This window comes from Crassostrea angulata, chromosome 1, assembly GCF_025612915.1.
Source record: "Crassostrea angulata isolate pt1a10 chromosome 1, ASM2561291v2, whole genome shotgun sequence".
In the NCBI taxonomy this organism is placed as follows: domain Eukaryota; kingdom Metazoa; phylum Mollusca; class Bivalvia; order Ostreida; family Ostreidae; genus Magallana; species Magallana angulata.
The window spans coordinates 40,757,299-40,784,472 of record NC_069111.1 but is presented as its reverse complement, the minus strand read 5'-3'; the positions used below and the strand labels follow the sequence as shown (position 1 = coordinate 40,784,472).

General features: G+C 32.6%; 1 protein-coding gene across 1 annotated transcript; it reads right to left on the bottom strand.

The window, feature by feature from the left end:
* On the bottom strand, nucleotides 1–27,174 carry LOC128169841 (uncharacterized). Its single transcript, XM_052835897.1, is given in 21 exon segments — nucleotides 1–227; nucleotides 230–531; nucleotides 693–853; nucleotides 1,535–1,705; nucleotides 1,875–2,096; nucleotides 3,098–3,291; nucleotides 5,173–5,233; nucleotides 5,235–5,615; nucleotides 5,776–6,003; nucleotides 6,080–6,336; nucleotides 6,765–6,873; nucleotides 6,972–7,124; nucleotides 7,467–7,565; nucleotides 8,279–8,407; nucleotides 8,842–8,966; nucleotides 9,533–9,679; nucleotides 15,362–15,544; nucleotides 15,831–16,000; nucleotides 16,094–16,315; nucleotides 16,572–19,995; nucleotides 27,073–27,174. Coding segments are annotated over 21 exon segments (6,894 nt in total). The 5' UTR covers nucleotides 27,137–27,174; the 3' UTR covers nucleotides 1–135.

Here is a 27,174-nt window from a genome sequence, read left to right as displayed (position 1 = left end):
TTGTCGTCTTCTTGTTGAAAAACATCGGTATCAACGTCGGACAGAGAAACTGAGATATCATTACTCTTATAAGGTCTGTTGATATGTTTAGATTTAGAAGATTTTTGTTTTGTTTTTATATTGTTGTTTATATGTCTAAACACATGGGAAGCAAATAAAACAGGTAGAGTTGAAATAAAAATTCCAACACAAGACACGTATAGTGTTGATGAAGAAATTTGAAGAAATCCAAACGTCACTTGCTCCACATTTTGGTTCTCTGAGGATGATCGAAAAAACATGGCATTTGATATCATGGTTAAACATGACAGAGCCAGTAAGCACGAGATTCTTTGAACACGCGTAAATTTACTTTGTCGTGGACGGAAAAACAGCGATAACCACAAATGGTGTTCCGGAATTTGAGTCTGTGTTTCGTCAGATAGACGTTTTTTAAGAGAAATAAGATTTGGAGCAGATACTGGAATAATGCGATCAAGAGTACAATCTCCATCATCAATAGCCAGCCATTTGTTACAATAGAAGAAATACCTGAAATCAAGAACATCATGCAACTATTATCATTTGGATAGTACAACGGCTATCAAACACTTTAAATGTCACTTGTTTTAAATATACCTCCTGTCTTTGCTTTAAAAAGCGGCTTTCAGAATCGACATGATAATGAGCTTTTAATACTGTATTTTAAATACCTCTTTTTGGTTTGCAAATCGTCGATTATTACTTTGCCCAAAAACCAACTTTGATATCCAGGTAGACCTGAATTGTCATGCCATATTCTTAAATACAATAAATCTCCTAAAGGCTCCGTTGTTCCAAAGAAAAACTTGTTAACACTGGTTGTAGAGAATTCCTTAAAATAAAGATGTAAATAACTTAAATAAAATGTAAATATATTTATTTTAAGGTAATGAAAAAACGTCTAAATCAGATTTGAATAAAACTTCAAGTATTATAATAATATAAAATCATATTAGTTCAAAACTAATTTAAATGTTTTTTTTATAAAATTAATCTTAAAAAAAAATAATTATAATGAAAATAACGTCAAGGAGGTCTGTGTTGCACAATGAAAAATCAATAATGTATTAGGACGTTGATTATATCACATAAATCTCTATAATGAAATATTCCCCATCATATTTTTGCTGTTGCCAAACTTTAAAACTCTACTAGGTCCTCGGTCAAACGTCATGTTTCCGGCAATAATACACTGGTCTGGGTAACACAGGTTAAGAAATTCAACATGACACAACTTTTTAGCATTTTTGGGGGGCATTTTTGCGCAATTGTTATTGATATTGCATTTTCTAAAACATCCTTATTATAATATATTTCTTTTAAACATATTTCTTGTATAAAAGGTTTCTACCTTTTATTTTTGTTATAAATGCCAAATGTAAAATGTATAAAGTTAGTCGAAGAGACAGGCAGACGGACCAACGACGAATATCAAGAAATTCGAAAGGCTCACTTGAACATTCGGTTCATGACAGCTTAAAATAGAAAATGTTTGTTTCGTAAAAGCAAATACCTTTGTCTTTCTGTCTTTTAAAACACGAATTCCAGAATCACAAAGGTCTCCTGTTACAATAAACTGTACGTTTGATTTTGTGCCAGCATCTCTCCGTAATCCAGTATGAACGCTTATCAGATAGAAGTACACATGTGATGTAGTATGGTCAGAGAGAAACGTCACTGCCCACTGTAGAATGTAGAAATAATTCGTCTGTTTTAGTGATCTTATCTAATATATGAACAAGTTAAGATTTCGATATGTTTAAGGGGGGTTAAGCCAATCTCAGTTGTGCAAACATATACATGCACAAATTACAAGTCACATTTTAAATGATATTTTATTCAGATTAATAAACCTGATCTACATCCTTTCTATCTTGTCTTCTAAGAAAGATTACTGCCACCAGGTAGATTATAAAGACGCCTATTAGTGTTCCATACACGGACGCGTTCGATGCGTCAAATTTCCCCCACACCGTCAGAAAATTGATGACATTTGGAGGAATATAGAACGAGGAAGAGAACGTGTTTCCTGTACATCGACAGACTGTGTAGTTTAAATCACTCATTGGAAGTACCTAGAAACATAGTATTGATTAAACTTAAATTGTTTGACACAGTTGAAATTCGAAAATAACATATAAATTTGATTAATGTTACCAAACAATTCAAATTAATATTTGTGGAAAAAGATGAAAAAGTCGTATTCTTAAAAGGCACATTTTAAGAATAGGGTACCCATTTTGAGGAAACGTTGCCACTTAAATGAGCAAAATTCAAACTTTTTCTCAATAAATGGTTGTAGAGAGGACACCAATGAAACTCCTTCATAATTTTTCAGATATTTAAATCTTCAAAATGAGTCAGTTTGGCCAGTTTCGGGCAGAAACAAGCCAGTTCAAGAAAAGTTTACATTCTTATCCTTAAATGTACAAGATGGCCGCACATCCCTTTTGAATTTATAAAGGAATGATCTAAGAATTAGTCGGTCCGCTCGCTGAATAATTAAGTGCGAATGAAACCTAATTTGCGCTTGCGTAAATTGGAATTCTGGAAAGGAATTATATTGACAGTCCGTGTTAGAGAAATTTGAAGAAGTTATGAAACTGGTCATTTTGTAGTTCAAAGTGCGCATTTCGAAGACTATCCAGTATCGTCCGCAGTCACGTTCTATATCTTCCCGACTCTCTTAGCGAGTTTGGAGAGGGAATATATTGGCAGTGGTTTACCACGGAATCATAAAATTCAGATTGCTATATTTGCAAATTTACAACATTAAGTAACAAATAAATGTAGTCATAGATTAATATATTGTATATACACCGCTACACGCTTGTCTTCTTACCTACAGCCATAAAAGATAAAGGCTCAAACTAATTATACACCCGTGTTCTGGATACTATATATCTTGTATTTTAATAGATTTTGTATTTACTTTTGACCAAAAATCAATATTTTGATGGCTAACATACATGTACCTTACCTTCACTCTGGCGTTAATAGTTTTTTCCTTCTTTCTTACTTTTACATTTGTGCTGCTACTATATGTGCTTAAATGCAATCTGAATACAAAATTTACCGTGCAACCCTCCATAGTCCATGAATTGTTATCATCAGTCCATGTACGACACCCCGTGGTTGTGAATATTAAGCTAACGTTTGCCTCAACTGGCATGAACTCCAGAGATGTCGCATTCCCAAATGGTTCCTCAGTTGTGGTATTACTTACTGCTCGTTTTTTTCTTGATAACAAATTTTTAACTGAGCTGGACCCTGGAAAGATGCAAACAAAAGGATAAGGATTTATGATCGATCGCTTCATAGACATAGATATTAATATTAATATGTGATACTGTTGTTGTATTGAAATGAATGTTTGTAAATTAAAAATCTAATATCTGCATCCTTTAAGACATGCTTTTCTCTGTTCATGAGATGTGGGTCACTGTTACAGATTGTTTCATTTAAAGAATTTTCATCTTTTGTAATCTTTGCTTGTTTAAAAAGACAATATTTTGATACTAAGTTGAACAGATATTGTATTTCTCTCGAGTTATAGTGCTAAATCATATTTACAAAACATTTTATTATAAACTTTTTTATCTATTATATCATAAAATCAAAATGAATATATATGATTACAATCTACAAGTGTGATTAATATTCAAATGTCATGTTTACATTTCTTAAATACAGCAAAACAGAAGAATTGTGATCGAGTAAAGATTTAACAAAAATCTCAATACCTGACTGTGCGTGAGTGTGCGTGTGTGTGTGAGTGCGTGCTGTGTGTGTGTGTATGTGTGTATGTATGTAAGTATGTATGTGAGTCCATTGTCAGCTCTTAGCAAAATTCCAAGATAACCCTCACATGAATACTCCTAACACTTCTTTGGCATGGTAAAAGGACAAATCCTATAGATTTTCAAGTCAATTGATTCAATATTTTTTAAGTTATCGTAAAAACAAAAGTTAAAACAGGAATTTTATGTACGACTTGACAATAGACATTTCCGGTAATTTTATGTACGACTTGAAATAAATCGCTACCGTATACAGTTCAAATCAACAATTTGACATTTTTGGGATTTAAATCTAGTAAAGGTAAAAAAAACCAAACGTTTAATTTTGTAGTATTGGAGGGTGAGAAGATTGCCCATAATTAAAAGTTGAAGCGGGCAAGAGATTAAAGTCATTCAATAAACATCGAAACAAGCAGTCGATTTATGGACAACATTTTCCGTATTGCTTACAATAGAACTAGTCCAAAATTCAGAAAACACTTTGACAGATATCGCACATTCATCACCGGAAAATTGTTGTATATTAATAATTGCTGCATATCTACTACTATGGGTTGACATACGACAAGCGTCCATCAGAGCAGACTACTGATCGCTGGGTGTTCAGCTATTCTTCACAATGTATATGGATCGTTTATGTATGCTTATATAAAAATGGCTGTCACTAAATTATTAAACTCTAATGCATGTGTGTTGAGTTTCTGCTATGAATAGGAAAACTGTGCAACCACGTAAATGTAACTACCCTCCCCCAATTTATACACCACAAAGCTATGGGATTGGGATAAAATAGTTATTATGAATTCAAAGTGGTTTTAAAAATACTTGTGTCATATTTATTTTGATCTAATTAATATTTTCATGTATTTTCCTAGAGAATGCATTTCCCCCTACAACAAGTCATGTCGTGAGGTGATGCTCCGCTTAGCGTTGCCCTTGTTAAGACTTTACTTACCGTATTGGGTAGCAAATAAAGGCATCTCGTTTAATACAAAATTGAGTAGAAACAATAGAAATTTTTCATTTGTTGTCATAGCAAACTAGCAAAACAAATTTGTATAAAACATAATTTTCACAAATTAATTTAACCAATGTAAACAAAAACATGGCACGAGCTTTGTTTTGAAAAAAAAAAAAGAATTAAAGATCTATTTCTGACAAATTGTCAACTGACATTCAAAATTAGCTCTTGGTGTTCTTTATTAAAGCAATATACCTGTAAAAATTTAAAAACAAAAATTAATTTTTTAAAAAAATCTCAGCTAAAATCGTAACAATATTCTTTTAAACTTTTATTCTTTTATGTAGTTTTACCCTCGAAATACAAACAGTTTTACAAGAGAAATAATACCTGCATGTGGTTGTATTCCAAGAAAGCAGTTCCCTTTCCGACAAATACCTCCTGGTAAAAAAAACTTTAAAACCATAATCGGTCCAATCTCTGACTCCCAAGACTTTTAAATAATCAAAATTTGTAGCTTTTGGAAAAGTTTTAGAACTAAAGAAGAAAGAATACAATGTCATGTTTCTTTGGCTAGTTTTATCAAATCCATCAGGTTTGATGTAGATAATACTAGCATCCTCATCATTAATTAAATCAAATGTGAAATAAATCATTTTCTCTGAATATGCTGGGTTCATTAAAGGAATGTATCTCTTATACACAGGTTTGCCGATATTTGGGACATTAGAATCCACTGATACGTTTTGCGGTATTTTTATGACAGGTACGGACGAAGTGGCCACTGATGCATTTTCCCCGTAAATATAGGGGTTCCTTAAAAAATTTGCAATCTGAAAAAAAATTTCAAAATGGAGCATATGTATCGTCGTGAAATCAATATTACTTCTCTCAGAGTATTTTTCATAAACAAACACACGCAGACTCATATGGAGCTTATAATTCATTTTGTATTTTCCACAGAAGAAACCTGCTTTGAATTAAATACCATACCGATATTGTCAAGTAGGAATACTGATGTTCGGAATTATTTCTTTGATACAGTCCAGCAAAAAATGGATCGTTGGTGTTTGATAGATTGTTGCCTGATACTTTTCGAATCATTATTTCAAGCACATGAAGACCATTAAGGAATAATCGCTCTCCAAGAGCGATTGTATTCTCCATAATTTTATTGAAGACAGACAACATGTTTTTAATGCAAGGAATGTTTCTTTGTGCCTAAAACGTTAAAAAAAAGATTAGTATTAATGGAATACAATTATTTACTCCAAATTCGAAATATTACAAGACTTACCAGTTCTCTTTGTTTAATCTGCTTGGATCGCTCATGTGACCTTATTTGAAACAAAAACGAGGCTCGTAAATTCATAAGGTGATGGTCTAAAGTTACGTTTCCTTGCGTTTTTTTCAATAAAAATGTCTCTTGCAAAAATCGAGTAGTTTGTACAATGATGGTTGATCTAATGTCTTCTTCTGAGAGTTCCTCATCTAAATTTTGAAGTTTTTCTGGTAGCATTTTGTTCAATGTATTATCCAGTACTCGGTGGAAAACTACAAAAAATAAAATATTCAAAACAATATATGTAACACATTAACAATTACATGAGGCACGGCACACTATCCATAATCAAAATCAGTTCCTTATTCAAAATCTTTATTCCAATACTAAATGAATATCGACAATATCGAAATATGAAGAGAATGTATATCCATATGGTAGTTTGTTTCTTAACATATCATGTTTAGACTATCGGTAACTTTGTTAGACTTTAATAAAGATACGAAAAAGTGTGATGCATAACAAAAACCTAAACATCTGATATTCAGGTCATGTGTCAGCATTTTGTAGAAGTAGCAAATGAGGGCGGGCTATGTATGCTTATAACTGTACTCACATAATACAGATACTATCGATATTTTTTTTTTTACATATGACAACAATTCGTATCTTTAAATTATCAATAATAAAACTCTCTTACCCTTGGCTAATAATGTTAATTTGTCCAACATTGTTGTTGAAAGAGGGCGATCAACAGTCTCAATTTCCAAACAACCAATAACTGTTTTCAGAATATCTGTTGTTGTGTTCTATATTAATGCAATCAATTTTAAATCTATTGACATTCAGCATTGATAAAAAAACCTGACATTTCAAGCAAAAAATACGAAGTCTTAAAAGGCCCTACCACAGCTTCCAGTGTGAGGTAAGGCTGGTAACGAGTCAGTGCATCAAGAGTGCTGTATATGGTCTGTATGTCTGCTAAGTTGTATCTTCCGTGTGTGTTGTTGCAACCAGGTGAGATGATCTTTTCTACCAGTCGGATTAGCTTTAATACCCTCTGTTGGTAGATATTAATTGTTATTATAAAATAATAAATAAAATTAAAATCACAATGTATTATAAAATTGTTCATTATGGTTAATTTACTGTATAGTAATTATCATGAATTTGTATCGTATGTGAGAGTTTTCTTGAATATAATACTATATTTACATTTGACAGTACCCTTCTTTTTAAATGTATGAATCCACTGATGAATGGCAAAAATGTTCGTTTTTGTGTGTAAAATCAATACAACTGAGTGTCATCTGATTTTATGCGAAATTTATCAGTTTTGAAGTAATTAGAAGAAATATTCTAAGAGAGCGGAAATAGATTAGTAAATATGCCAATGTATTACTTGTTGATAGTTTATGATTTCAGGTCCTCCATCTGTATCGTCAATATATATAGACTCCACTCCACGGAAGACATCTTCTTCTTTTGTAGTTGAATCAGTCTGTAACATTAAATGGTACAACAGACGACAAAATATAAATATTTTACGTAAATAAAAAGATTTATAGATTTTTTACATCTCTCCGATATTTTAAGGATATTAATGATTAGATGATTTATCCATTTATACTTATCAATTTACATAAAAGTTGGAATTATTATTTTTTTTATTAATGATTGTCCAAAATGGGCCATTTATGAAATCACATTCACTAAATTTAAAACATGAAACTATAAACATATTAAAGTTAAAATTCTAAATGAATACAGCTTTCTTACTGATAATTGAAATAACGAAAGTTTTTGTAGTTGTATAAATTGATATTTCCCTGTACCATTCATTCTCGCAAAATTTTAAAATCAATCGATCGACAAAGGCATCTCTTGATAATTTCGATCACTCAATGACTAAACGGATGTATTCCATAAAGGTATTTCAGATGTTCAAGCGTGTTTCTTTTTTTATGCCAGTAATAGACAAAGTCCACCTGCTATGATTTATGTAGGATTTCAGATAGATTATTCTCATTTGCATGTTGAAAGGTCACTTTGACCTTCCCTCTTACGAGACTTACTGCTCTGAGATAACATAGAATAATCATTATGATAAGTTGTGAATTTTGTTTTTGCGCATTCAAAATAAGAATATATATAGCTGTAAAACCAACCACTCTGTTTACATTTCTTAGAGGTTTAAATGCGCAAAGTACATACGTAAGGAAGCTGCCTCAAAGAAGATGCCGCTGCTCCTATAAAATTAAGCGTCTGTATGTCGTTTCCAGAAAGGTTATATTTACTGAACTTTTCATCAAAGCTCTCGGAAGATACTTCAGTTGAAACCACCTACAAAAACAAGTTTTAGTAAAGTAACATAAATAAATAGCATATTTTTATTAAAGTCAATCCGAATTCATCTTTAAATAAATTATAAAATTCTTGTTTTAATCTGTCATCTATCTACATTTTAAGACAATCAATTTATAAAGACAAAAACAAGTTTTAGATAAGGGAGACTATTTACTGAGGAATCATTAAAGTTCGTGGAGGTAAATTTTTGCGGATTGCGGTTTTTTGTGTATTCGTAGGTATGTAATTGCGTGGATTCATAGGTTTTCATTTTCAGTAACAAAGATAACTCTTTCTAAATCTGTTTTTGTTGAGTATCTAAACTCTTGGGGGAGGGCTACCCATGAATACCATGAACATTGAGCCACTACAAATTCTAATGATTCCACAGTATCTTAAAACAGAATGATTTGAAATATGCTTTTGCTGACCGTGATGTTTTTCACAAAGGTTGCGTAATCCCCATAAATATCAAAGATTCGAACTCTGACAGTCACATTGTAACCAAAAACTGGATCCCCGGCCTGAACAGGCACATCTGCAATACTGCTTTCACCTAAATCAACAAAAGTTTCAAGGCCACTGAAACACTCTAGAAAAAAAACTTGTCGAAACGTTGAAATGTACATAAATAAGGAATCTTGAATATTTGTGGAAAAAAAGTTCAACATTTTTTACACCAGCGGTAAATATTAAATGCAATAATATTAAATATTATACATTCACTGATCATTCACGTGTAAACGGAAAAAAATAATCATTGCATTGAAGATCAAGCAATCTTAAAAATTTGAGAAAAAGGTAATAAATTAATATTCAGCTGTTTTATGATACTTTATAAAAATCCATGATCTTTATGATAGATATACCGAGAAATGTTGCATTGTTTTTATTAATTCAAGTGTAGTTTCTTTCTGCATACGTTACATACCCTGGGTCATAAAAGTTAGTCGAGCCCACCTTTGATATAAGTCTCACTTTTACACATGAAATATATTGGTGGAAAGAGAGACTGAGATCAAAAGAGAGCTCATCTAACTTTTTTCGCCCCGGGATCTGATGTTATTTTTATAACGACTTATATTTGATATCTGATATCCGAACTGAATGTAACATACATACTTCCTTCATAAACAATTGAGACAATGTCATCTATTCCATGCGTCAAATTCCTGCGTATTACTGTTTCATACAGGTACACAAACGTTTGTAAACTGTCATCAGGGTCAGTCCAGTTTGAGCAATTAACGCTGATCAGAGTAACCGCATCTATGAAAAAAAAACCCACAATATTCATAATTAGTGCAAAGTAAAACAAATAATTTTATTCTATTTTTTACATTTATGTCTTACGTATGTACGACGCTGTTATCAAAGTCGTGCAAATATTGATATCGCCTCATGCTGGGAATTAATTACTTCCCTTGGGTATATTTAAATCATGCGCATACAAATCCCATCTTTCGTCTTACTACTGCAACAATGAGGTTTGCCATTTTATTAAAACCAAATATTTTCCTCAGAAAATCAAAGTTTTCAACAAAAACATTTTTTTTCTCTTAACTTTACCTTAGTTATATTATACATGCTGGGCATAATTTTTCCTATTTCAACATCCTAGAAGTGTAGATGAACGTAAATGGTCACCCGAAACCTTCATAAGCAACTGCCTCAACCAGTTGTACAACTACTAAGTTATTTCAACCACCTCTTTAGGAGACTCAGCCACCTCCACAGGCTCTTCAGCAGTTCCCACTTTTAAGCCCCCAGTATCCAGGAGAAGGTAATAATATATAACTGATCTTATGATACAATCTATTTATAACTGTTCAAGTCAAATTTATTGAACTTTACCTTTTTTACCACAAGTAACAAGAAACGCCTCCTTAGAAGTGCAGGGGAGATTTTTACAAAGGAAACTGAATAAAAAAATTGTTTTTTTGAAAATGGACAGTTTCTATGCATATTTTTGCATTTTGCATCTATAAATTTGACTGCAAACCTTTCCAAGTCTGCTGAATTACAAAAGTATATTCATACCGTAAGATTAATGGCCGCAAGTGGGCACATTGTTGGTATGAACATGACGAACAGTTAACACTTTACAAAGCCATTAATCCAGCCAGCTCTTGTGGGGATTGTTTTAGAGTTGTGGCTCATATATATGACTATGAAAGATCAATCCCTATCTCATTACACACAATCAACTACACCTGCGTACAAGTGTTTCAATTATAACTTTAAAGGAATTTGCACAAGGACTCATTGTTAGTACTCACACACTTGCTATTGCTGTGCTGGCATGCACATCTTAGTTAGCTGGAATCAAACAGACAACGATGGACATTATGATGATCGGTTGTTAGTTATCCCAACCACTCCGTTATACCAACAACAATGGTGCAAGTACCACAAACAAATCAACCAACTACAATCATTGGTTTCAACCACAACAACAATAGAGACAACAAAAACCGTCCCAAAAATTTAACAACCGAGTAATCCCAAAATATATGGGAGCTAGGGAAAACCGCAATCAATAAATCTGTGTTAAAACAAATACTTGGTCAAATATCCAAACAGGTCCGTAGGAAATGAAATTCTATCAGGTTTTCAGTTGTATTTCGACTGCATTACTCTGGTCCAAGAACCCATTTAGAATGTTCCAATTTAGTTTTGGCACATCAACAAACATCCACATATATAAAAAAATTCCTATCTCTTGTGTAAGCGTATCAACAATATGAATTGTTCCTAAAGTGACAAATCAGGTTGGCGTCTCATTACACACACCTGTCATTCTAGAGGGAAATAGTGTTAACCTATTCATTCATCAAGTAGAGCGTACAGTACACTACCCATCATTCGATTTAGTTGTCCAAATCTTAACAAAACAAGGCACAGGGGCATGTATTGGTAAGATGGACCTTTCGGATGTAACCAATAAATCCAGCGGATTTTGAGCTCTTCAGAATTAAAATCGCCGGAAATAAATTATTACATAGACAAGTGTCTCCCCATGAGTTGTTTGGTATCATGCAATGTTTTTGAAGAGTTGTCTACTTTTTTTTGTGGACAATTAAACAGAATACAGGCCTTTCTACCATTAATCATTATTTGATAATCATTTTGCTGGGAAAGATTATGACACTTGTTAAATTAAAGTTATCAGACTCATTCAAAAAAATTACTTATGAGTTAAGTGTTAAGGGTTTCATTGGTAGAGGATAAATCTACTTGTTCAACACATAATCTCACATTCCTAGGATTGAAATAAATTGCCCCATTGGCATACTTCAACCGCACCGTTATATCAGGCTAAAGCAAGACATGAAACGAAGGAAGATATGCAGATATGGCTTAAATTTTTGCAAAAATGTAATGGCAAAGTGTATTCCTATGAGGCTGAGTGGTCTAACTTAGTCCTAGATCTGAATACAGATAGAGCAGGGGCTCAGGATCTTGAATGTGGGACATTTTTGTCAAGGCGAGTGGTATTATTTTTCTTGGCCTGCAGGTTCTGATAGGTCAAACATCCTTTAAGACATGACATCTTTGTAGTTGATCCCTGTTGTGTTGGTTATGCATGTATGTCTTTAGGGTGCTAAGTTAAAAAACAAAAAAGTGGTGTTTCACAATGATAGTCAGGCACTTATTCTCAACAGGCAAACCTCCAAGTCTCAGAGAGTTATGTTATTGCTACGGCCTTTCATTATCAATTGTATGTTAAACAGTATTTGTTTTAGTGCAGTTCACATACCTACGCCTACAAATCATGATGCAATTGCTGATTCAATATTTCGTAAATAGTGGCAACTTTTCAGGCAGACTGAACCCCAGCACAGACCAAACCATTGCCGATCCCCAGCTCCTTCCAGCATTTTGTATGCAATACGAATTAAAATCTCCTTGGCCCATCCTCAGAGTGTGTAGTTTACTATTCAGTTGAATGCCTTTCTCATGCAACAGAACAATCTTACCTATCAATCTAATCACATCTTACAAAACTTTAAGGTTTCCAAGACCCAACAGACCAATTTTTTGTATCTAAGCTGTTGTAAGGTTTAAAGCGCATCAAACACACCCAAGACGTTAGATTACCAAGTGACAGTAACCCCAAAACAGAATAAGAGGTTGTTGATGAGGGAACATCTCCATATCGACGAAGCAAATTAATTTTTTACTTTTGCAAGTAACATGTTTTTAAACCCGACTAAACGGGTAAGTAAAACAATCTGTATATACAAAGCATACGCGCTCACAATAGTATTATTGACATTACAACATTATACAGACCCATTGTTTTGTTATTAACAAGTAACAAGACACCAATTTTCGTTAGTATTGACCAAGGCAATATCTGTCCTCCATCTTGATACAACCGTTTACAAGTCACATTCTTTTAAGATTGGGGTGAGCACTGATTTGACAATGATATGTTTTTCATCCGACATCATTCAGACTTTAGGAAGATGTCAAATTGTTACAAAGCGTACATATGTATTCTAAATATATATTTAATTTAAAAATTCTTTCAAATTATCCGATTGTTTGGATGTTTGGGTAATCAATTATCTAGAGAGAGCATTTGCTCCGACCTTGTGGGTCTAATCTTAATCTTGAGAAACAAAATCACTTTATGGTGGCAACATTATAGTGGAAAGAAATCGCTCAACGCTTTTTAGAAATTAGAGCTACTGAAGCAAGTAGCTTGATGTAGCTTGTAGCCAAAATAATATCTATCCATTTTGGGGGCAATGATCGTAGCAAAACTTCTGTAAGAAAAATTATGTTAGCAGTTATAAAATTACTTCGGGATCTAACAAGTGAGTTTCCACATGTACACTTCATCGATCCCTCATTTTGCCCAGACGTACATAGTGCTATTTTTACAATGCAGTGGCCATGGAAAGACAAAAGAAACGTATATATTCCTTCATGGTGAAAAAGGTCTTTGAAGATTTCAGTAATCCAACATCTAGACATCTCGAAGCATCCCCAATTTTTTCAAAGGGATGGGGTCAACTAGACTTATCAGGGCAACCAAATATTTTTTAACACCATTCAAGGTGGGCTTGAAAAGATTATGAACCACAAAATCTCGATCGATTTGCAATCATATTACCTCTAAATTCCCCATGGCGAGACACGGCTTAACGGATGCCGCTCTAAGCCCCACCTCGTGGTGACGGAGACCCCAATTATGAGTGTTCTTAGAAACCACTCTAGGTTGGATTCTATGGCGTATTGAACTACTTTTCCATGATAATTGAAACTTCGACTTTGATCTTTGGACCTCCAAGGGTCATGGTCACATGGATTTGAGATTTGATTTGCTTGAATGATTTGATTTGCTTGAATGATTTGATGTGTTGAACTTTCACCTTGAGTCTGTATCTCTTACAACCATAGTCACTTATTTGATATGTTGAATGTTTGATGATACAGTTGTGCCTTTTGGCCTTGTTGTTTGAATGCAGCCAAAATTAATTATTTGCTTTGTAAGTAATTTGATATATGTTTTGCTGATAAGCAATGCCCTTTAACTCCAAGTAAATATTAATAAATACTTTCTGTGTTTACTTGCAATATCTGAGATAATAGATATTTATAATTTCTTTCACGTAAGGAAAAAAGATAAACATTTGCTCTAAAAATCGTTTTTTCATTAATAAATTTAAGTCTACTCAAATTTTTTATGGTAATTTTTTAGTGTCCTGGCCTCCTTGAAGCTTAGCGTTTAAAATACTGTGTTCTGATGTATTGTAATAATTATTTGATTAAATGTTATAGAGAAGGCAGATATTGTCCAGTCAAAATATAAAAAGTCCGTCGCGCGATGTGTCAATCTGCTTCTTCTGCCTTCTACATCCTTGAATTGGAGGGTGGGCGTTTTCTCATGCCTGTTATAGATCTTCTTCCACCCGTTCTCCGCCAAGTATGTTCTTTTTAGTTTTATATTTGTAAATTTTTTCAGGCCCATTTTCATGATTGTTCGTTTAAATCTTAGTTGTGATTAATCAAAAATCGGGATTTCCCTCATCTTTATCCTTGTTGCCTGACAGAATAACATGCCATTATCAATAATATTTTTGAGAGTTACAAACTGATTGTTTAGGATACTGGGGGGTCAACATATAAACTATTACAAGTGCCTTCAACTTTTACATGAGATATTTTCTTGCCATATAATAAGATTTAATAAAGAATTGATCCGAACACTTTAGTTTTAAAATTGATCATTTTCCTTTCTCTTTACACCGAACTTTTTTTGAAGAGATTTAAATAGTCTAAAATTGGCCACCACCATCTTGCCCTCTTAAATACCACAAATATGTGACAAAGCAAGGCAAACTGTTAACAGACCTTTTATTTATTAAAGGGGTACATGTATAAAACAAGGTGTTCTAGTGATAAGGAGGATTGTAGAAAAAATGAGCAATTCAATAGGTAACTGGGCTATCATAATGCTTCCTGAAATATTAATAATGTTTAATGGGCACTGCTACACTGTTGTTTTTCTGTTCACCGTAATTATTCTCCCCACTTAAAATTTTCGTTTGTCTTTTTAAAACATTTATATGAAATGTCATTTAGACGCAGAAGGAAAACAATTATTTTTTAACATTGAGTGGAAACTAAATGGGTAGCTCGGCTATCAAAATGCTTATTGTATCAGTATAAAACATTTTCTGGACCAGAAAACGTACGCTGTTGTCTTTCTTTTTCAGGATAAAGTATTCCACTTTTATCTAAAATGTTCTTCTGTCTTTATAAAACATTAAACTGAAATGTCATATAGACACAGATACATGTATATGACAGATAATGAAACGAATATTTTTTTTAACATTGTATTGTTTTGTCAACTCATAGAAAGTAGAGAGCAACGTAAATAATTCAGGTAAAATATAATTATTTATAATGTTTCCCGTTTTAAGCTGACCTTACCTGTATCTTTTGAGACCGAACATACTCCATCGGTAGGTGGTGTGTTGGTTTGTATTTTTCTGTAGATTTTCCTTTCATGTTTTGTATGGTTGGCAATTGTGACAAACAGTGTCACAACATACGATTTACCAGATTGTAAAACAAAACTAGGCACATTAAAAGCTTGGCTGTTGCATGTAGTATCTAAAAAAAGAAACATACTTTTATGTAACATTTCGTATTAAACATGTGAAACGAACACGGGAATTTAACATTTTTTATATCTAATATCCTAATATAATATTATGATACAATTTACATAGCATAACTTACATCGTTGTTTCGTCAATACTCGTTGAATACTAATTTTTGTGGATTTCGTTGTTAACACGCATTATTGTATCTTTGAAAATGATTTTCAATTTATTCACGAAAATTGATACCCTTGAATTTTAATAAAACCACAGTATGTATTGTACTAAATTTTCACCGTTTTCTTGATTTTCTGTTGACATTAGAACCCGTTCATATCTTCCATTTAGATTTTCCCATAAATGCCAATCATATTTAACGTCATCTCCTGGTACACAAGACTGGCACCAAGCAACAAGAGCCAGTTTGGACGACACAGCGACTTTGTCATTACAATTTAAGCTACAGCTGTGAAATAGAATACAAAAATGGGAAAGATAAAAACAACTTATAATAATTATGAATGAATGAAGGAAGTTTCATTACTTAATTGAAATGTACTTTATAGCTAATGATGGTCCTGTTTCTGTAATTGATGCAATCTGGGTAAAGGTTCTTTCTAAGGATCCCTCGTGTACTGTCACCGTAACAGCATAATCTAAGTCAGTTGACATCACGGAACTCAGTTGAACAATACCACGTGACAGTTCCTTAACGGAACAGTTGTCTAGTGGTGTTTCATCGATGCGAATTTCAGCCACACTCATATATGCACGTGAAAATCTAGAATTCATTGAATAGTAAATATTGTATTTCTATTTGAGGAGGTGTGAAACTTTATAAAAGTAACCAAATACAACAATCAGTCTTTGTCTAAATAATAATATAGATATATGGAAAAAAATATATCCTTTTTCCTTTGATTAAAAAATATTGGTAACTTTGACAACTTAAATACATACAATTCACTTAGAATACTATTGTCAAATGTACACAAAATAGATTGATATTATACATGTATCTACTTCTTTATAAGTACCTTTTACATTTCCAGGTAAAGGTGAGATTCCCCTTGATACCAAGGTCTAGGTAAGTAACTCGTGATTCAGACGAAGCGTCAAACGTCATATTTTTTAACCCAATGACGTAACCACCACCCACTATGTAAGCAAAAGGATGCGAGCTATGAAATTGAATATACATGTATTCCGGAAACCAAGTGGTACTTAGTGTCACATTGAGATGTAAGAAAATTAAACCTTCCCTTAGCGTATTTCTCCTTATTAGCATTCTACCTTGACCTTCTTGAATTGGGTTTTCATAGTCAATCGGTAAACCGAATTCTTCCGTGTTATTAGTTTGAAACAGTTTCCAATAAAACTTAATATTGTCTTTACAAAAAATTTCCATTCGATTTGAAATGTATAGATCATTTGCAGAGAAGACTTTCATTGGATTTGTTGGTATTGAATACTGACGATCAAATATGCCGCGAGTATCAAAACAGCTATTAACAGTCGTTGCAGTTTTTTCCATTGTTTTGACAGATATGTGGTTTGAACACTTAATGGCAACAATATTCGTCCCAAGGCTTTTATACGCATAACTAAATACCATTGGTTCAGTAGATGATACATTTTGTCTCTTAGTGAAAACGATGTCGCGGTCAACTGCATCCCCAGGTTTCATTTCGCAAGTAACAAATGGCCTTGTGGTAGTCGAAGATGAAATCACGTAAATAGAAGCGTTTCCCGGAGGAAGTGGTATTTGCATTGGTTGAACACTTACACCGAAGACATCTTCCACAGAGAGGTCTGCTATAAGTGGTTCATCAAGATATACTGTCTCTCTCTCGTTGTCAAGGTGTATTCCATAGACAGACGGAATGTAGAGCCCAAATTTTGCATACCTGAAGGTGTATGTCGTGCCATTCATATTTTGGTTCACTTCATATGTTTCTTTTGAGACAAAAGTGTTAATGTCAGAATTTACATTAAAAAAATAAAATGGATCACCAGAAATTCCCTCTGCTTTCAATTGTACGTCGGTAAACCTTAAATCAAACTTTGTAGTATTGCACGTTAGTTTAATAACTCCTAATGTTATATTTTTGTAAACTGTGTACTCACTATCACTGTTATTCATCTTGATAACCATGTTATAAGTTCCACGTTTGCCTGCAAATGTGTGCGTTACAGTCGGTGACACAAGCTCAAAATGTTTAAGAGGAGTTCCGTCATCAAAATCCCAAAACACTGATATTCCAGAAGGTAAGTTTGGAAATTTGTTTATAAAAATGGTAAAAGTCACCTTTTTTTGAATTGTTACTGATTTAAAATAATGGTTGTATTCTAAAGTTGGAATTACTTGCTCTAACTTCATACTCATGGGAACTGGATTTTTATATTGAAAAGAAATCTCAGATAGCTTATAAGTTTCGAGGTTAACAACTGTTTTTACGACTTGATGAGACAAATCATTTGTGCACGTAAATACCACATTCATTTGTCCCGCTGTCCTGTAAAAGTGAATGCGTTGAATTGATTGACTATTTGTTAAGTTTACAGCGAGGGTTTCATTGTTATCTCCGTAATCAAATATACATCGAACATTAGAGGGATCGTGGTTTGTTGATGAGTAAGATAAAGTGAAGGTTGCCTGTCCATCTGGAATAGGAATTTTGTTAGCAAATTTATTGACGGCTAAACTTCCATTGGATATCGGATACTCGATCCTTATTATTGTGCTGTTAACATGGGTATACATTGAGTTCCAAGCATGTAGCGTTACATTATACAACCCTGGCAGTGCATACGAATGAACAATACTACGATCCATAAAGGCAATTTGAAATGATCCAGCTCGGTGTAGAGAAATGTTATTATCTCCAAAATCAATTGTGTAATAGACGTTCCACTCCGGAGGTGATATGAAAACGAACTGAATCTTTTCATTAACTGCTGCAATGGATTTTGATGATATATCCATGTTTATTGGGTTCCAGATGTAAATTGTTTTACTTGGAGTTACACTAACGGATCCATTACATGTAAGTTCCCCATAGACTGAGTAGTTACCTTGGTAAGAGAACGAATGATTAATCGGCACTGCAGTGTATACACTTTGGATTTCGGAAGCTGTTGAGAAATAAGTATGGTTCGAACCGTCCCCGTAAAATAACGTTATGGTAATAGCATCATTGGAATGGGTCACGTTTGATTTAGCAGTGGTATTTGAATCGGTTATGTTTATTTCAGCAGTGATATTGATTTCGGTCATGTTTGTTTCAGCAGTGATATTGAATTCGGTCATGTTTGTTTCAGCAGTGATATTGAATTCGGTCATGTTTGTTTCAGCAGTAGTATTGAATTCAGTCACGTTTGTTTCAGCAGTGATATTGAATTCGGTCATGTTTGTTTCAGCAGTAGTATTGAATTCGGTCACGTTTGTTTCAGCAGTGATATTGAATTCGGTCATGTTTGTTTCAGCAGTGATATTGAATTCGGCCACGTTTGTTTCAGCAGTGATATTGAATTCGGTCATGTTTGTTTCAGCAGTGATATTGAATTCAGTCATGTTAGTTTCAGCAGTGATATTTAAATCGGTCACGTTTGTTTCGGCAGTGATATTGTATTCGGTTACGTTCGTTTCAGCAGTGATATTTAATTTGGTCATGTTTGTTTCAGCAGTGATATTGAATTTGGTCATGTTTGTTTCAGCAGTGATATTGAATTCGGTCATGTTTGTTTCAGCAGTGATATTGAATTCGGTGACGTTTGTTTCAGCAGTGATATTGAATTCGGTCATGTTTGTTTCAGCAGTGATATTGAATTCGGTCATGTTTGTTTCAGCAGTAGTATTGAATTCGGTCACGTTTGTTTCAGCAGTGATATTGAATTCGGTCATGTTTGTTTCAGCAGTAGTATTGAATTCGGTCACGTTTGTTTCAGCAGTGATATTGAATTCGGTCATGTTTGTTTCAGCAGTGATATTGAATTCGGCCACGTTTGTTTCAGCAGTTATATTGAATTTGGTCATGTTTGTTTCAGCAGTGATATTGAATTCAGTCATGTTAGTTTCAGCAGTGATATTTAAATCGGTCACGTTTGTTTCGGCAGTGATATTGTATTCGGTTACGTTCGTTTCAGCAGTGATATTTAATTTGGTCATGTTTGTTTCAGCAGTGATATTGAATTCGGTCATGTTTGTTTCAGCAGTGATATTGAATTCAGTCATGTTTGTTTCAGCAGTGATATTGAATTCGGTGACGTTTGTTTCAGCAGTAGTATTGAAGTCGGTCACGTTTGTTTCAGCAGTGATATTGAACTCAGTCATGTTAATTTCAGCAGTGATATTGAATTCGGTCACGTTTGTTTCGGCAGTAATTTTAAATTGAATAGGCTGGCCTGTTGTATATACATCAGACTCATTGAAGTGAACTGCTGGATTTTTTAGGACACCGCCTGAATTAAAAAAAAAAACGTCTACACATAATTCTATTTTATTGATGAAGGATTTTTTTAAAGAAATGAATGTGCATTTTATGCATTGTATGCATCAACCTCTCTGCATTTAGCTTACAAAAAGCTTTTCAATGCACGTAATAATTGGAAAATCAACAAATATTTTATGTGAAGAACAAGCTCATATAATTCAATACTCTAAATTTATGTCCGTTTTTCCATATTTAGTGACAATTATTGTATAATGATGATTAAAAAGGTAGACATTATGTTGGACATTATCATCACAAATAAACAGGAGGTGCACGGTTGTATGTGTAAATATGCAAAATGTCATATTTTTCAAACTTTGATTAGGAAAAATTAAATATTCATAGATTAAGTACCATTAAATAATCAACCTGCTGTATAATTTATTTATTATTTATTTTAATGATTTGAGTGAAAACACCTATCCTGATATAGTCTTTGAATATACATCAACTTTTGTTGAATGAATTATTTTGTGTGTTCTTATTTAACAAAATTTTATTTAAATGTTTACTTACTTTATCGAGGGTTGAAATGAACATCGTAAAGAAGTAAATGTCATTACAAGATTTATATTTAGAAATATGTTTTGTTTTAGTTAAAACTAACCTTACACTTGTATCTAGGAGCACGCTATAACTTTTTTTTTCATTAGGGTAATGTATAATGTTTTAATCGAAAAGAGTCCGTACATAGAATTTCTGTAAAATAAATAGCTGCATGTGGAGCTGAAAAAATGGTTCTAGTACTTGTTTGTATTGTAACCTCCCTATCAAAACAATTAGACATATGTATGATAGTAAGAAAGTAAAAAATATGGAATATAGTTAGCATTATTCGACATTCTGTTGTTGAAATATATAATTGTTGGACTATAAAAAGAGATAAATAACAACACTCTCATTCATTATAATGTTAAATAGTATGTAGAAATTAGAATTTATATGGACAAGATCAAGTGTAGAATTCATAAAAGATATTTAAATGAAGGAAGAAATAATTTCGCATGTAAAAATGTCCGCAAAAAATGTTTTTAAAAAAATCAAAATTCAGGAACATTAGCATTAGATAAGTTAAGGCTTTTATTTGAAAAGCTGTAATATTATTTTTGAAACAAGATACATAATGAATAACAGTCTTTTATGTTGATCATACATCTTCTGAATGTCTCGTCTTAAAATATCTTTATCCCTTTTATTAGACGGGGGCTATATAACAGCCTCCGTATATTGTAATTGTCTTGCCCGTTACGTCAAATAATATTAATGAGGATTCCTGAAGTACCATCTAGCAGTGAACGAAATAATGAATTATTATGGGATTCAATGAATAAACATGGTATGCCTCTTTTATCTCTATCGTATATCGTTCGCGTTTTATTAATTAATCTACCGCGGAGGCGTATATTTCTTTAGAGCTGCAACAACATCCCCCCATTCATTCTTAACCTGCTACACCACTGCAATTTGTGCGATTATCCGTGAAACTTTCAATAAATTAATTCAAAATTCCTTTCAGTACTTTAAACCGTGAGCATGTCGTAGTATGACATGTTTTCGTTAAACATGTCTATTTTACTTTCTATTCCTTTTTGACTATATTCATAAAGTGTTTAACATGCTAACTATAACGATAATGAAACAAAAAAAATTAAACATCCATATTTTACTCTTTATTTAGTGCAAGAGAAAACGACACAGTCAGTACTTGGTGGAGAGGCAAAGTACTTAGGCCACGTGCGATGAGGCGTGACCAATAATGATGTCTGGCCAGCACTGTCGGTAAACAAAGTGATGTCGGAAGTCAGCGTTTTTTAACAAGCTCATAAGAGTGTTGCGCGTGAAAAAATAGATACATTAATTTGACAAAAATATTTTTATATAATGCAAACAATAGCCATAATATGTATAATATGTATAATATGTATAATTAAAACTGGTATCATATAATGAACTTGGGTTTTCTACAAATTCAAAACAAATAGCAAAATAAAGTTCATATGTTTATTGTGTCCACATTTCTAATCGAGAGATTATTATTTTCTGAAAAGTTATATCATTTGCTACCTATTTTCTTTTTTAACCAAGCAATTTAGAATAATATATGATAATAATAATTGTCTTCTGAACACAGCAACACAAGCTGTAAAAATTTCAAACTAGTAGTCATATATTAAATAAGAAACAAATCAAATTAAACAAACTACTTTGAAAAAAAAAAGTAAAACCACTATAATAATTTACGTTAGAATATGTCGTTTACACACAATTTCCCCCTTAATCGAATTGGTAATGGGAAGATTCTTCAACTTCTTAGATTCAAAATTTTAACAGGTACAGTGTATGCGTATAAACACTGTATTATATCAGGCAAGAAAATCTGAATGCCAGTCTGTAAATGGAATAATGCATTTACAATATCTAGACCTATATCAATATAAAAAAAGTTTTAAAGAGACATTATATTAAAGGGACAAGAGTACCAATTCATTCCCCATAGGGCTCAATGTTAACCTAAACACATCTGGCTAGTTTGCTATTTCCTTAGAGACATTCTTGGTCACCTTTGAAAGTTCATTCCAAGCACTAACAAAAAATTACTAGTAAACCATAGGATCTCATGACGTTTATAGGTCAAAATTGAGTTTGCATACAACTTACAGCGATCCACAGCAAATAAATTCAGGTCTTAAAAATGACACCCACCCCCTATTTCAACCCATCTTACTTCATTACCTTCTGCAGTACTTCTTCAATCCATTATTAAATTTATACAGTGATAAATTTACTTTGAAATATCATCATTATTATTATTATCAGAAATTAATTCAGCCAATCACCTTAGCCATATCTTTTTCTGCGCGGCCAAATCTATTAACACTTCTCTGCTGTCAACATTTGGCGCATTGGTACTCTCATTCCTTTCAGCTAATTTTACTCATGTTGGTTATTTCCCTTTTTTAACAGAAGTCGAAAAAGGAACAGAATTTGTGCATAAATTGAATGATTGATCTACCGGGTATTTTACTGCATTAAAAACTCGCAATTGATTGTTCAAGACCTTTCCGGAATTCAAAATTTCTTGAAATATTCATTAAACTAGAATGTGATTTTGAATGACAGCAGTCAAAGGATAAACACTTTAGAGTTGACCCGGCATGCCTTCAATCTAATTTCTCCTAAAGATGCACGCTTTATTGCAGGTGTAAAATGCTGTATGTTATTTACATGCAACTTGCCACTACAATACACACTCTCCATATGTACTCTCTGCAGTTTTATTTCCGTTTTCGAAATATCATGGCTGACAGGGTACAAATCGACAAATGTAAAGTCTACAAGTTTGTCAAAATTTGACATGACCATATATGAAAACAGTGACGTCGCCGATAGAAAAAGGCTAGTCCCAGGTACAGGCATGCCGTAATCGCCAGAATAGGGACGGAATAAAAAAAAGATTAGGTAGACCTATTATTTTATTATCTCTGGATAAGAACATTTCTTAAAAAGTATTATTTTTCGGAAAAATAAATTATGAGATTGGTGTACATTTTACATGTATCAAGAGAATGTATAAAAGAGGCGAGTGAAGAATTAGATCGTCTTCAGATATCTTCTTAGAACTGGAAAAAATACATTTAATGACTTTGTTTGAATATACGTGTATATCGATATACACGCATATCTATTAGAGTACATGGAACTAATTGTTAAAGTATGGAGCTCGTCTGAATTAAGAAAATATCTCCAAAAGCCTCCTTATCGCTACCACAAAGCTAGAACCCCCCCCCCCCATCCACCCATCCCCGCGAAAAATTTACACGGGGTCGGCCAGTTGGTGAATTAAATAACTGAAAAGTTATCGATAAGAAAAAAACTATATTTAAGAACATTTGTTTTTAAAATTTTGATTAATATGAGACATAAAAAGCGACACCCCCTTTAAAAATAAATAAATAACAATTCCAAAGATAAAACAAAAAATTAACTGTCGTAAAATAAAAATAAGTATAAATTATTTTTAAAAATATTTCATTTTGCAATGTTGGCAATAAATAGGGAAAAGCCTATCATGCAGGTGAATTTTTTTTAATTTCAAGCAATTATTACGGGACATGAGTATGACGTCCTGAATGTCGGTTCAATACTGACCCACTTTGTGAAGTTGGTTGATAAAAAATTTCTGAAGAGCTCTTATAATACAGTTTTACAGCAACATGTGAACATATACTGTTTACCATAAAGCAGCTACAATATGTTCTTAATTTTGTAAAATTTTCGTTTATAATATTTTATAATTAAAACTCTACCAGTTCATATACGATCAAATTCATATGACCCACACCGTTCCTTACTTTCAGAGATCCAATTTCCGAAGAAAAAACATAATAACAAAAACATAAACATACTAGACTAAGTATACCCTTACTATTTCTTTAAAACCTTTCAATTTTTAACAAAACTTGGTGCTTTATTTAATAATTATAAAACTTCTTTTTACTTACAACAGTTTTAGATTGTTTTATTATTTATCTTTCACTTGCACAACAAAATCATTTTAATATTTTAAAAAAAGTATAAAATACATATAATTATAGTTGCATACATTTTCCCGCGAAATTTACCAAATCTTTGCAAGTCCTTTATTCTAACTAATTCAAAAAATAACAAAAATAACAAGACAAAAGCTGTCAATGTGACAGCAACCGGGTTTTCTTTTGTGTAAACAGTATCCATAATCCATTTGTCAATCCTAAATTGATAAATACTACCTATCCAGAGAAATGGGATACTCTATATGCAATGTTTTTGCCAAAGTTCAACAGCTGATATTTAAATTTTTTTTTATCAGAAATCAAAATCCTACCAATTTGCATACCTATGATATATGTATAATTGATAAAAGAACAGTTACTACGTGTCTTGAAAACTGTACGGGGTCATATTGTGAATTATGCATTATAATCGTAACTGCTTAATTATTTTTTTTCCTTTTTTGTAAATAGTTATTCGTGGATTCCAAATAAGAGCATGTATATATTAGTTTCTCAACCTCTGGGTTTTTTATTCATCGTTTCGATGCGGTTTTCGTATTAAGGAGAGAAAAACATTCATTTATAGGAAGAAAAATTATATATTTTACATTGTAGTCCTTCTAATATGGTGCCGTTTTTCATTTTCAAATTGCTGTATTTATGCCAGTGAACTCTGCATGTTTATTCAAAAAGTCGAAATTATTCACCCTTATCAAGGAAAATAGAAAATGAAAAAAATTCTGTTTTATTATAAATCTATAGCTACCTTTGTCATAGCATGTCTTCCTTAAACACACAAAACATGAATATCAACTTTATTATTTCGTGGTAAAAAAAAAAAGACGTTTGACTTCGGGTATATAAATTTGTAAATCATTTCCTGAAACTTTAAACCCTGAGTAAACGTAATTTTTAAATTCAAATAGATAAATTTAAAGACATTAGTCTCATGGGCTGAGCTGCAGGTAGTGCAGGTCTGTAGCTCCCGGTCTGAAAAAAAATCGGATTGACGACCTGGGAGCTACAGTGCCTCCCATTGTAAATTTCTGCAATTTACGGCGCACAAAATATGCGCTTGTTTTGACTAATTAACCTTATTTACATACGATTTTTGTGGAAAAAATAAGTACCAATAAACTCTTCAGTCAATTTACTACTGATATCGGTACTTTACCTGCCTGAAACTTTCTCTTAACCACGCTAACCTACCTCTGAAATTGAAGTACGTTAAAATCACGTCGAGATCGAGAGTCGTCATTTTTACATGTAAAAGCACCACTTCAACTTACGAAGCTGGTGATGGTGTTTAAAAGAATATCAGAGGCAAGGAAAGTAATGGTATCTATAGTAAAATGTCCGATAATTTTTTGGGAATCAATTGTATAAAACTTGTCCGAAATAAAGTTAATCAGTCCAAAACTAGCGAATTTTTTGTGTGCCAAAAATTGCAGATTTTAACACTGGGATGCACTGTAGCTCCCAGGTCGTCATTCCGAATTTTTTCAGACCGAGAGCTACGGGCTTCACAAGATTTGATCACTTAACCAACCAACTTCATATCCCGGTGAACTTTTTAAATTGCCAATTTTTCTTTAAAATACCATAAGATAACATACCATAAATTAATTACCATAAAGTCATAAAATTTAAATATCTCAACGAGTTTTTTATTTAGGATTAAGCATATCTGTATATGCTTACACGGACTATTTATAATGGACCAACTAGACCAAAAAAGGCACTCGATCATATTTCAAGAATAACAGAATAACAGTGACCAATGTTTTTAAATAAACCATGCTGTCAAAAATTATATGAACATGTAGCAAAAAAAAATTAGAAAGATTCTGCGATCTCTCAAATTTAAAAAAAAATACCGTTTTCAAAGAATATACGGTTATATATGTATTACGTTATTTCTGTCTACTTGTGTATGCACGTGAAGGTAAAATGTTCTACAAAATTTCAGTACATGCACATAGGCACTACAATATTTGCACTCTGTTTACACGTTTTAACTTTTTTTTCTAATTTGTTTCTAGGTGATTAAGGGAATGAATTTTTACGTTTACTTACAAAGTTTACAATCGTGCCATATTGAAAAGAATTTACATGATCGATATAAGTTAGGAATTAACGAAATGATTTAAAGTGGCTTACAATGAATCTTAAAATAAGATTTAGTCAACTGCGTTACGCTGAGAAGTTTTGTGAAACAGCTATGATAAATAGTTGGAACTTCTTACGTGTAAGTTATAACTAAGGCATATATTAAGTTCTATCTTAGGAAATATTTGAATTATCAGATGTTTTAAAAAAAGATTGATACAAAACTATTGTGCTTTTAATAATAAGTGCGTAAAAAAAAACTTGATTAAAAAAAAATAATAAGCGCCGTATATATCGTTTGATTTGACAAGTTAAATTTTTAACTTTACAAAATACATGTATTTAATTAAAGTACATAATCTAATCAAATATAAACTTTAAAATTTTAATTTTGAAAAACTTACCACTTGCTTGACTTAAAGTGTTCAGCCGAAGAAAAAGAAGAATAAACCAGTGAAGCTGCTTCATGATTGTATGTTTTTGCGCACTACCTAAGATCTCTTCGG